At 32.9% G+C, this 13,281-nt stretch overlaps 1 protein-coding gene across 3 annotated transcripts; it reads right to left on the bottom strand.

Annotated features, from left to right (window-relative positions):
• Positions 1 to 8,231: 8,231 nt before the first annotated feature.
• On the bottom strand, positions 8,232 to 13,044 carry LOC7477852 (uncharacterized). Of its 3 annotated transcripts, none has more exons than XM_024598645.2 (9): positions 12,644 to 13,044; positions 11,957 to 12,048; positions 11,640 to 11,790; positions 11,412 to 11,543; positions 11,150 to 11,299; positions 9,475 to 10,968; positions 9,207 to 9,391; positions 8,702 to 8,844; positions 8,232 to 8,555 (listed from the first exon to the last, which is right to left on the bottom strand). In XM_024598645.2, exons 1-9 carry the CDS (start codon positions 12,824 to 12,826, stop codon positions 8,278 to 8,280), a joined length of 2,808 nt encoding a protein of 935 aa, XP_024454413.2. In that variant the 5' UTR covers positions 12,827 to 13,044; the 3' UTR covers positions 8,232 to 8,277. The 3 variants fall into 3 exon arrangements, with proteins under 3 accessions (XP_024454413.2, XP_024454414.2, XP_024454415.2); XM_024598646.2 differs by having other exon boundaries at positions 9,207 to 9,376; XM_024598647.2 differs by having other exon boundaries at positions 9,475 to 10,839.
• Between the last annotated feature and the right edge of the window lie 237 nt (positions 13,045 to 13,281).

The following is a 13,281-nucleotide window of genomic DNA, read 5'->3' as shown; positions in this document are numbered from 1 at the left end:
TTTTTCTTTTTTATTCCTTTTATGCAATTTCCTCCCTGTTTTTAATTTTATATCCTGTGGGGGTGTCATGGGGGTAGACATAATCATTTTCAGTTCGGTTTAGTTTTTATAAAAAAAAAAAAGTAACCAAACCTATTTAAAAAAAAACTGAAATCGAACTGAAACCGGTTCAAACCGATCGGTTTCGGTTTGTTTTTTAGGACAAAAACCAGTTCAAACCGGTTTGGTTTTGTTTTTTCGGTTTGGCTCGGTTTTTTTTGTTTGGGTTCGGTTCGGTTTTTTCGGTTTCAAAACCGAACCAGTCGGTTTTTTCAAAATTTTAATCGTTTTTTTTTACGGTTTATTTTTTTCAGTTATTTTTTTTATATTTTCTTGGTTTTTTTGTTTTTTTGCTCACCCCTCATCGGTGGCATGAAATTGAGATTCTTGATTATTTTATTTGTTAATGTTACTTACAATTTTCTCTTGGTATGCTGTTTCGAAAAGGATGGACTGTGGATTTGAAGCATAATTTGAATTTGTTAATGATTTTGAATAATTTTTATTGATATTAAAGTAAATTTTAAAAATTAAAAAAATAATATTATTTTAATATATTTTTAAATAAAAATTACTTTTCTCTCAGACAGTGTGACTCGAGTTGTTGTCTTGGTTAGGAGTATTATTTTCCATGTTTGTTTTCTCCTGATCTGGTAAGGGGATGGTACAACTAGGTTTTGACTCGATATTATTACCAAAGACAGCTCCGATGCAGCGTGTTTTATAGAGATCGTGCAATGTAAGAGGACGACAACAAAGGAAGTTGGAAAAGAGGCGTGTGGTCTAAAGAAGAAAGAGATGATCTTCACATGCTTATGGAATAAAAACTAACATGGACAGGTTTATATTCTTTCACTCAGGCATGGCTACTACTGCTCACCTGTCTCCACCCAACTTCGGTTAGAGTTAATTTCTTTTTAAAATATTATTTTATTAAAAATATATTATTTTATTTTTAAAAATTAATTTTATAAACTTAAAATGATTTTAAAACATAAAATATATTAATTTAAAGAAAATATATTTTTTAAAATATTTTTTAATTATAAAAATACCTTTATGCAGCATTTGGGGCCCAATAATTAATGTTTCTTTCGACTTTTTTGAATTTGGGACGGTTGAATTCTTGAATCATATGCCCTTTTGAAGCACTCATGAATGTCTGTCTGTCTACGGGCAGCCACCAATCCATGCTTCTGGCTATGACCATTCATTTGATTTCATTTTCATCCACAGCATTGTCATCTCCTAATGTCATTTGCAGATCTTTTAATCTCTTCACTGCTCTATTTTATTTACTCGTACAAAAACCACATCTTATACCCATTTACCTAAATTCTTTTGTTTGCTCTTAACAAAAATCTTCTTTTAACAAGCTCTTGAAGAGAGATGTTGCCCTCCTAATGTTGCTGTGGTTCCTTTTTGTTTGTAAATGGAGATTCATCTTTTCATCCTTTCCTGTCTTATGCATATAAATATGCAGGGGCGGCGGAGCTAGGATTATTGTTAGGGAGGAAATTAATATAACAAGATATAATAATTTTTTTTTAATTTATTATACATGAGTTATATAAAAAAAACAAACATATAATGATATTTGCATAAGGTAAGAGGTTTCGAGCAATACTAAATTGAGTCAAAGCGATGAAGTTAATTTCATCTTCATAATATATCCATCACTTTTAATTTTGTTGGTCTTTATACCTATCAAATATAAACATATAAAGTATATAAGAAACATTAGCTACAACGAAGCATTATTTATGTTTGATAAACTTTGAAATAAAATAAAAAATAATAAAGAATGATTCTTACATATTTATTTTAACTGTGCTCGTCGTTCTTTAATAGAATAGAAATCATCGATTATCATATCAATTATGACTCTTTCAGCAATTTCTATATAGACAATAAAATAATTTGCAAGAAAATCATCCTCCATCCGATTGCAAAGTCTTGTTTTAATAATCTTCATCGCTGAAAAAGCTCGTTCAGTAGTTGCTGTCGAAACAGGAAGAGTCAAAAGAAGCCGAATCAACATGTTAATGGGTGGATAAATTGTTGATTTTTCTGTTTCAATCAATCCTTGACATAAATCAGCAATCGATGACATATTCTTTAACTTTGGATGATTGGGTACATCAAGTTTATAATGATGCAACTGAAGTCTTAAATGAATTTTTTCTTGGTCAGAAAAATCTTCAGGATGGAACATGTCAACAAGTAAGCATATATCTTCAACATTGAATAATTTATAGTTATTTCTAAGATATAAAGTTGTGTTCAACTTAAGAAGCTCGATTGTCTGCTCATTGAATCTATTATTTAGCTCTTATAATTGTTGATTAATGATAGCTGTAAATATATCAACTCGGTAGTGATGCTCAATTGTTACTAATTTTTTTTACGACAAGATCGTCCCACACTAGAAAAACAAGCATCCATATCAAGAACTTCAATGTCTTGATGCTTACAAAATGATGTCGCTTCTTCTAAAAGAACTTTAATCCGTTATCTCCAAGTCGTTGCAAACCACCTACTTACTTAACTTCTTTACCCATTTCAATCTCATCAATATCAACTAAATGTTTAATTGTAGCTGCTTGAAAAGCCCGTAATTCATCATTACGCTTGCAAGAATCACTAACAATGTTAATAATAAAAATCAAATTCTAAAAGAAAGTGTGAACATCAGATATTTTTCTAGCTGCAGCAATAAGAGCCAGTTGTAATTGATGAGCTAAGCAATGTACATAATATGTATAAGGGCAATCATTAATGAATAAAGCTTGCAAACCATTCCACTCTCCACGCATATTACTAGCACCATCATACCCTTAGCCCCTAATATTTTGAACATCAAGACTGTGATGACATAAAACAAAGGAAATCTCTTCCTTAAGAGTTGAAGCAGTTGTATCTTTTATATGAACTATATCCAAAAATCATTCTTGTATAAATCCACTTTTATCAACAAACCTAATAACAAGGGTCATTTGCTCTCTTCTGGGTTCATCTCAAGCTTCATCAACAATTAAACAAAATCTTGCATCACCAATCTCATAACGAATTGAAGACTGAACATTTCTAGCAAAGACATGCAAAATTTCTTTATGAATTTGATGTGAGGTGAATTTAGCATTTTGTGGATCATTACCCAAAATAAAAGCACCTACTTGTTCATTGTATAATGCTAAAAGTTCCATCATTTCAAGAAAATTACCTTGGTGTTTTTACTCCGGACGTTCATCATACCCTCTAAAATCACATGCTTGAAATGTGAGCCAACGAACAATATCTATTGAAGCTTTAATACGCAATCGATTATTTAGAATTTCCTGAGTAGTTTGCCTCTTAACTACCTTCTCAATATGACATGAATGATTTTTCAAATTTTCCAAGCACCTGGTAGCAAATCTATGAGCTGAATTTGGACCTTTTTTCCATATGAGTCAAAAAAGCACATCGTTCCCCGTCATTAACTTTCTACCAACAATTGAATCATTTAACGGTAAATGTGTCTGATCCTGGATTTCTAGATGGTTTACTTGGAAATAAATAACAAGGGAAACAAAATGACTATATCTCTCTGAATATTCAAGCCATAGATAACTTTTAAACCAATGAGACTGAAATCGACGAGGATGTTTTTCATTAGTCAACGGATAGTCAGACATCAAAGGTTGATATGATCCCAAATTAATGGAATGACCCACTAAATAAAATACCCAACAACAATTAAATTAAGCCCAACAAATCAAGCTTAATTAATAAACCTCAACTAAAAGTCCAAATAAACTAAACCAAACTAAAGCTTAATCTCTTAACGGTTTGGGCTACCATCCATCTTCTATGATCATATAAGTGTGTAAACAGTTTCTCAGGTTTGTGTCCCCACCAAATCTTCTAAGGTTAGAAAAACTCGACCTGGTCGAGTATAATTCAAGATGGCTCTGATAACGCTCTTAAAGGTAATGACCAAACTGTTGTAATGTCTCTTTGGTAATCCAAGTACAATCTGAATCTGGTCACCTAACTTATATTTTGGGATTTGCTTAACTTTGTTATCCTTGGTAAAAACAACTTATGCATCCAAAATAGCACTAATATATTCATTTTATATCAATGATAAGGATAAAGAGTAAGAGGTTTCAAAAGGATCATTATGGAGAGATTGTTCTGTTTTATATATAGCAAAGTCCTTCATGTCAAAAGTAGAGTTAATATCAAAGTTTAGTGGCAGTTTAATGACATAATTATTTGATTCAATCATTTACAACACTTTGAATGGTCTAACACTACTCACTTGCAATTTATGACTAGTTCCCAAAGAAAACCGTTTAAGTCTAATATGTATCATGAAATAATCTCCAACATTAAGTGTATTATGATACTTATATAAATTAACTTGAAATTGTTATTGTTTATTACTTGCTTGAATATGTTTTATGATCTTGACATGCAAATTATGAATTCTACTCACAAAAAACTTAGTTGAATCAAATATTTTAATGTAAGGAGACATAGAAAGAAGATCTATATGTTTTCTAGGTTTGTAATTATAAACACTATATGATTGAGGGTTTGGAGTGGAATAAACACTATTTGAAGCCTTAATAGATATAGTTTGGACATAACCTAATAAATCATGATTATCTTCATCTTCCTTTTTAATGTGTCAAGGGTAAGGGATTAGGGAGCTCAATATGTTGCTTTAAATTGTTGACGTTCTGGACATTAAGCATGGTGGGTTGGGAATCAGGTGGTATAAGAAGACTAATATCATAAGACTTTTCTAAGATCATATTTATCTTTTTGGGCGATTACACTAAAATTTTTCCTAAAACCTTTTCCACTACCACTAAAGCAAAATTATTATTTTCTTTATTAACCTCATTTTAAGACTTATTTGGACTTGTAGTGTTAATTCCATCTTTTTGCATATCCTTTTCATTTAGGTCACTTAAGTCTTCTAGATTTGGTTCATACATTTATACATAATAGTTTTTATTTTCACCTATATCCTTATGTTATTGAATGACTAAAGGTTTAAATGTGTAATTGAAGAAGATATGACTGAACCCTTTACAATTAGCACACTGAACCTATAAACTCATCCTAGACATTTCATTCATGACTTTTTTTCTCATATCTTCTTTATAAATTTAGGCACTACTAGGATTAAGTCTATATGATAGAGCACCTAACAAAAAAATATCATTCCTAAATTTAGATCTAAAAGGGGTACTACAAGGGTCTTGACATCTTTTCCATCTTCTCATAATCTTGTACTATAGTATAGACTTGGTCAAGAGTGAAAGCACCTATGAGCCTGATGATTAGTACTTAAAAGTGCATTTTTATCAAGGTTTTATATCATTATTTTGCACTTAACGTATCAATAACTCCTTAACTAGAGCATGTTTTATAATATCATGTCTAATACTATAAGATACCTTTAATTTATGGTAAATGTTCATCTTAAATGCAGGCCTATCACATAAATGAATGGATTGATTGATGAGTTTAACTAGTGAAATTAAGAAGACAAAGAGAGGGCAAAACTTATAAAAGAGATGCTAGTTCAGTTCAAATTGGAACACTGTTCATTCATTGGGTCATATCTGGAGCTGTAGATCTTGGATTTCAGTTTGGTTTATATGGCTAGAAAGCTAAGACATAGGCTTAAAACATTCAGAAGAGTCCAAGACTCAATTCTGCTGTTTGGAAGTCCAAATCTTATCATCAAAAGAGAAGTTTGAATCTGTCCTGCAGCCCAGACACTGTTTAGTGTTTAGCCCATATCTCGAGTTCTAAAATTTCAAATGCACCGATTCTTTTTTTGTTGGAAAGCTGAGACAATTTCCTAGAACTTTCATGAAGACAATCTGTTCAAATTCTGACGTTAGCAATAACGTTTTGTTCAGACAAGAAGATAAGGATTGTCATCAAGTCAAGATTTGGCCACCCACTCAACAATTAGTCATCAAAGCAATAGTTCCAAATTTTGGCCTATAAAATGAGGCATTTGTCATGCATTTAGGCATCTTGGTTTTCAGATCAAGATCATGTTCTTGCTCTCTCTTTATATTTTTGTAATGCTTAAGTTTTGTTTATATTAATCTCTTGTTTATGCTTTTTATTTCCTTTCCTTTACTTAGTTAACTTATATCTTATTTATGTTCTTATCTTGTTTATTTATATTTCTCTCTTTCATTATATTTAGCTAAGTTTATTATGTCAAGGTGAAAAGGTTACACTAATGGTGTAAGAATAAGTATAGTATAAACTTAACATGGACTTTAATGTTTGATACTAACATGTTTTGTATTTTTTATCTTATTCACTCTTAATACTTTGCTTGTTAAATGGTTAATCTAGATTTATGTTGTATAACCCTTGGTACAACAAATACTTGGCACTTTTATAGCTCAACCGTATGGTATAACCGACACCTGTGTTATGAAATGAATTTGATTTGTTGTTAGCATAAGTTATAATTATGAATACCTGACAACATTTACAAGTATTAGCATTATTCGAATAAGATAACTAATGTAATCATGTTAACAATTTATAATCCGATTGGAATCTTCTTTGTGTGTGGTTTCCAGTTGAGTAATAAAAAGAGTTTATATTATACTTGTTTGAAATACCATTAGTGGATCCTTTAACCTTGACAATTATTTTATCCTTGTTTAATCCTTATATCAATATCACATCTCAAAGCTTTCTTCAACTCCTTTTCTGTTATTATTTATTTCCTTATTTGTAGTTTATACAGTTAATCTCCCTATGGTTTGACCCCGGATTTGCCGGGTTATTTATTACTTCGACACTCCTACACTTGGAATAAGACATCAACTCTTTCATCGTGTCACCTGACCTCTTTTCTAAACTTATCATTCAAACCTTTACAAAATCTATGCAAAGTCATGGCTTTATTTTTCCTTATGCACATATCATCATGTAAACATTAAATTGTGTTATTTACTTATTGACAGACTTATTCTCTTGCCTTAGATTATTTCATTGGTCTAAGAGTTTATTCCTATAAAACTAGAGTGGGTACTTCTCCTGTAGTTTTTGTTTTATTTTGGTCCAATCAATTATGGAAGGTTTAACTCTCCTCTCTAAACAATCCTCAACATCTCCACAATAAAGTCAGGCTTCATTAATGAGTATCATTTTAGTATATCTAACTCTTATATTATCAACTAGATATGCCACTCAAATCATTGATCCATATCATGAATCCACATGTAAAATATTCAAGGGTCATGACGACCATCAAAAGTGGAGGCTTCTATTTTTTTAGGGCTCATGAATCGCTCATCAAGGTTATCATGTTTAAAGTAACTGAAATGATAGTTATATTGGTGACACTTGAGGTGAATTTACGTACAATGGTTATTCATATGATATTTATTGGTCTTTGAGTGCCTTATTCGAGAACTCTCTTAGGGTTCATTTATTTTAAACATGTTGGTTATCTGTGTCTACAGCTCCTCTCAAATAGCCTTAAGAGTACTATTAAGGGTCAAGTCCATAGTAAGTGTAGACTTAAGCATGAATACTAGATGATCATAACACAAATGAATGCAACACTAACTAAAAAATAAAATTGAGATCACATAAAGTTCTTACAAGTGAAATCACAATACAAAAATAAAGCTAATTTTTTTTAATATAAAGATTAATCAAGAACATAAAATACCATAAAAATTTTAAGCATTCAATGTTATACCTTTAAATACAAACAATTAATAAAATAAAGTTATAATGTTCCACTATTTTCAATAAGCTCTAGAAGTAAGACAAAGTATTGATGACTAAATTTAAATGAAAAAGATATAGCGTGCAAAAAAATATAGGAGTATAATGTGTTGGAAGTTACTATTATTGATGTGGAGAAGGTCGCTACATGACAAAGACTGGCTGACATGGCATTGATGCGGCGTCGTTGGCCACTCTAACGAACCAAACAAAAAAATCCTTTGTGAACATGGCATCGTAGATTTTACCCAAGTTTTGCATATGTTAACAAGTCAATACAGTAATTAACATTTGTTAGAATCACCAAGTTCATTCCACAAGTTCTGTTTTCACTTCGAACTGATGAGCTCAAGAGATGACTCACTGATCACAAGCATGTACAGGCTGCAGCAGAAATCAACTAAACACCAAATTCCTGAAAGTTAAATCATAATGTTATAATTTCATTTTTTTATAAAAATGCTATGAATAGGCGAGCCTATTACAAGGGCAATAATGTTGAATGTGCAAATACATTACTCTGGAAAGAGAACAGAACTTAGTAACGAAGAAATCAAAGCAACGAATGGTGAAAATAAGTTGTTTCCATTTCACTGAGAAGGGCATCTTCCTAGAGATAAGAACTCTCTGTATAAGTAAAAAAAGTGGCAATCCAATTGAGCTCCATCTACATAATCCTCGGTTTCGATCCGAAACGGAACTTGTGAACTCATTCATTAGCTCTGGCCAACGTTTTCTCCCTGCAGATCTAAATCTACATTAAATATGTTTCAAAAACTAGACATACTAGGATGACAGTAGATGTGTGGCGTCATGCATGGTGCTCCTTGCATTGTGATGGCTTTTTTATTTTTACATACAACTTGTATATTTATATTCTAATTACCAAATCTAAGCTTTTCAGCTGGATACATCCTGTTCGTTCTACTTCCCTTTTGGCTCTTCAGTGATGAGAAGTTCCGACCACTTGCTTTCCGAAGTCGATTAGATTGCTTGACCGATTGATCTGTTTTCTCTGTGTCATTTTTCCTGCAATGCAAGTAATAAATAACCGTTACAAGTTATCAAAATAAGAATGTATATTTTTTGGCAGCCATATGTTAGAATTTACATGAATGTTGACTAAAAGTATTTTTGGTTTGTGAAAAACAGGTTAGTGCATAGCCTAATTGGGTCTTTGGACACCTTAAGACAGTTGTGGATGTAGGGTTTTGAGTGTGAGCCTAAAGAAACCTAATACAATTCTTAATGGGAGAACTGGTAATCCAAAAACCTCTTGTTTGTTCAATTATCGGTAACGTGTGTTCTAAATATCATGTATTGATCTTGGGATAAAATTCTAATAGTGGTATCACCCTGATATTTTTCTAACACCTTAAGGGAGGACGAACCTGAAATGAAGCAAGAACAGCAGCACCCCAACAACTGCAGTTCCCTTTGCAACAGTTTTAAGGAGTGGCCTCTTTGGAGGCTTGCAGTCTGCCTTTTCTACACTTGGACCTTCAGTTACATTTGAATTCTCGATTGCCAGAATCTGCACCTTTTCGTGGTTTTGATCATCCTGTGACAGAGATTGCTTTAGTCATAGAAAGTTGGGGTAAGAAGTTGAAAAGAGACCTACGATGAAAACATTACAAAAAATCAATAAAACTGACTCACCACCCGATCCATATTTTCTGTGGAACAAATCATATCCTTCTTCTCATATATAGACACTTGATCACTGTTTTCACCTACATTTTCCGAGTATTCTGTTGTTGAGCACCTATGCTCATCTGGTATCTGCGGACCTTGGCTCTGAAAAACAGAACTATCACAGAGCGGCTGAAAACCACTACTATCCTCGCTGCTTTTAAATTCATGACATTTTTCACTATCTACCATTGCTGCGATTCTGTCAGGAGAATCTGATTCCTTGTGTGTTTTGTTTTTTATGCTATTAAAACAAGTGGTTTGTAAACATTTATTTGGAAGTTTGCCATTTTCAAGGTCTGATTCAACCATGGTAGCATTATGTCCCTCTGTGTCATTATCTCCAACGATGCCCTTGATATTTGTGTTCTCAGGCCACAAGGCATCCCCTCTAGCTTTGCTTCGAACAGAAGGAAGATTTTCCTCTGGTGAATCTACTTGTGAAAGAGACAGGGATGAAGCTCTAGTTGGTACTACAGCAAATCTATGTTTACCTTTCTGATCCCATTGATTAAACTCGTGTGAAAAGGAGGACCAATCAGCAAATAACTCCCTGTCTTCACCATATCCAAGATCTGTATTTGCTTGAGACATGCAACTGCCACTCTTGTGCAAAAAAGCATGGTCTGAATGTTCGATTTGTGTACAAGGTACAGAAAGCTTGGAAGAGAAGCCAATATCCATGACTTTCATGTCAAAAGGAGATTCTTCTTCACAGTCAGTTATTAAACTACCCACTGGTGTGTTGTAAATGACCTTTTCCTGAGATTCAGACCTATCTACAGACTTCTTGATCAAAAAAGTCACCATGCTATTTGATGATTCAGGAAACCAGACGGTTTTAAAATCATCTTCCTCATCTAATTGGTCCTCAAAATTCAACTTCTGCACAGGGCCCGATACAGAGCTCATGCTGGAAGTAGAAGACACTTCCACATCATCATTGCGGTTTCCTCTAGGTGTGCTACAATCCTCAGAATCCCCCACTACTGAGGCATCATCTTCTAAACTAAGATCGAAATGAATAAGGTCCATTCCACTATTTTCACAGCTATGTTTGGCTCCAATTTCTGTATAAGAAGACCTACTACCTAAATACATATTGGACTCAACAACAGAGGTAGATAACCCGCCATCCAAATGATGATCATTCTCCAAATGTTGCGAGCAAATAGATCTTGTTGATTCATTTAAATGGTCTTCATGCCATTGACGTTTACTGCATTCATCTCTATGTTGGTTTTGATCTTCTAGTTCTAATGAGCATTGTCCAGGGGAATGACCTTTGACTGACAAGGATGCTCCCAGAGAGTTCATTGAATCAGAGTTCATCTGAGATGAAATATCATTAGAACAACTGCTAACTGAGCTACCAGATTCAAGCATAAAAACACTTTCCACTTCAGCGTACTCTTCAAAATATGAATCACCATTTCCTTCAGAAGTTGCATTTGAATGTTTCTAGAATGCAGGTATGAAGCATAATAAGTAAAACCAAAAGCAGTTCAATAAGTAAACAATAATCTGGAACACAATCTGATTCCTCAACTCAATAAAGTAGACTAGAAAAAGTATTTAATTTTCTTATTGAAGAAAAAAAGAGATTTATAATTATATAAATAAAAAAAGGAGATTCATATACCTGTCTGGATCTTTGTCTTGGTTCGTGGTGTGGAGTCTTGCTAGCAGAGCTGGAGAAGCTATGATGTGAAAGTTCCAGGTTTCTTCGAATATTTCCAACCATATCCGTTGGCATAGTTACGGTATAAGTGACAATATCAAAATCAGGAACCTGCCACAAGAATTTGTCTGTGATCATTGTCAAATTGACACAGGAAAACATTTTGAAAAGGAAATTGCTGCAAGCATATGACTTTAAATGAAAAGAATGCATAGTGTCTTACATTTAAATGCGAAGACCTTGCTTTCTTTGAAAGAGAACGTATACACATACAAACTTTTCTTGTATCTCTTTTTTCGACAACATCTGATGGGGAAAAGAGATCTATGCCTGCCATTCCCAAGATTTTGCAGATCTACAAAAATATAGCAGAACAATAAATTATGTCATTTAGGTAGGATCATATAATTCAGATCACCATACCAAAGAGAAGTAAGATGGCGGCGCTTACCTTCAAAAATGAATCCACATTAGAATAAGGCAGATACCTGCTCCCACAACTCCTCCTAGAAGCAAAAGGCTCATATTTATATGCTTTTACATATCTTAGTTCCATATGCTTCGTCGATAACATTCTCCATATCACTCTTGACGTTTCAAATCTAAGAAACAAAACAAGAAATTAAAGAAATTTCACAAAGCATTGGAAATTCATTAAGAAATAAAATAAGTTGAACACATTCCTGCCTAAATACTGGAAGAAATGCACCTATACATGATTCAAGTAATGACACGAGGTTATAGGAGGTAAAAACAGTTGGAACATACAGCAATTCCCCATCAGCGATTAAATCAGCAATAGGAAGCTGCTCATCTGATCTTGTCTGAAGAACTTCTCCAAGCCATATTCTTGCTTGAGTCTTTTAAAAAAATATACAAGAACAAACAAACAAAGCAAAAATATCAGGCTTACTATATTAGAAAATAATCTACTAATTTATGAACTTTCAAATTCCCAAACAATGTTTCGCATCCGCGAAGAAAATATGGAAAATTAGAGCTAATTTAAGATTGCTGACAATACTAGTAACTTTTATCAGTTGAACTATGATCAAAAGCACTTTACAGAACTTTTTTTTTCTTTCAAAAATTCAGTATTACAGATAATTTAGCTACTTTTAAAAGAAAATGCATCTCAAAAATAGAAGCAAATATCTATCCTTCACAAATGGAGTATTGAAGCATCAAACATGAAAAACTTGAAACTTTCTAAATATCTGTGGTACTACCATAGCCACTAAATCACCCACTAGCTAAAAATCAATTGAACTAAAGAAATTAAGCATCCAACATCATAAAGCTTCAATCTTTCTTTCTGGGTCACCTTCATTAAAGATTTTAACACCAAAGCAACCTTTTTTAAAAGAGAGAGAGAGAGAGAGAGAACAAAAACTTCAACAACCAGTCAAAAATGAAAATAACAAGAAGACGAGATGGTTTGTTTCAGTGCATGACCTGCAAGAAGACATCATCAAGTTCACGAAAGCTGGATTCAGAAGAAGAAGAAGAAGAAGAAGCAGAAGGCCAAGAAGAACTTTCACCACCACCAGCACAACCAAAACTTGCGGCTGAACCAGCTCGCAAAACTTGAGGAGATTCATCACCTCCATCATGACCGGAGACCACCACAACCACCATGCTTGACGGCGGCAGTAACCCAGTTCCCGCCAAAATGGTGGTAGGTCAGTCAGTGAATTTGAGTTATTACACAGTCATGATTTAATGTTTTTAGGATTGTCCGTCGAGTGCAGTGCAGGAAAAGACGGACCGAGGATTCTGCAACTTTTTGTGTCCTTGTGCCGCTTTGCTTTTCTTTTTCTTCGTTGAATATTTAGGTGTCTTTACTTTACGTACGTTGTGTTTGACAAATTTTAGTGTTTGGACTTTGTAGCCTCACCATTTATATCCGAAAATAATTACACTTAGATTCGATTTTTTATTATTATTATTAAATCATGTATAATTGTTTAGCATTATTTTTTAGAAACTGTTTTTTAAACCTTGAATAATAATAATAATAATAATAATAATAATAATAATAATAATAATAATAAACTCATTTACTAATGTTAACTTACTAAAATTTGAATTTG

Source organism: Populus trichocarpa, chromosome 4, assembly GCF_000002775.5.
Source record: "Populus trichocarpa isolate Nisqually-1 chromosome 4, P.trichocarpa_v4.1, whole genome shotgun sequence".
Lineage (NCBI taxonomy): Eukaryota > Viridiplantae > Streptophyta > Magnoliopsida > Malpighiales > Salicaceae > Populus > Populus trichocarpa.
Note: the sequence above shows the minus strand (reverse complement) of the source record. Positions and strands in the feature narration are given on the sequence as shown.

Coding starts and splice junctions, on each gene's coding strand:
- LOC7477852 (XM_024598645.2), bottom strand. CDS start 12,826: ATGGTGGTTGTGGTGGTCTCCGGTCATGATGGAGGTGATGAATCTCCT. Junction 11,300..11,411: donor CAAGGTCTTCGCATTTAAAT/GTAAGACACTAT, acceptor TTCTTGTGGCAG/GTTCCTGATTTTGATATTGT. Junction 8,556..8,701: donor AGCTGAAAAGCTTAGATTTG/GTAATTAGAATA, acceptor TTAGATCTGCAG/GGAGAAAACGTTGGCCAGAG.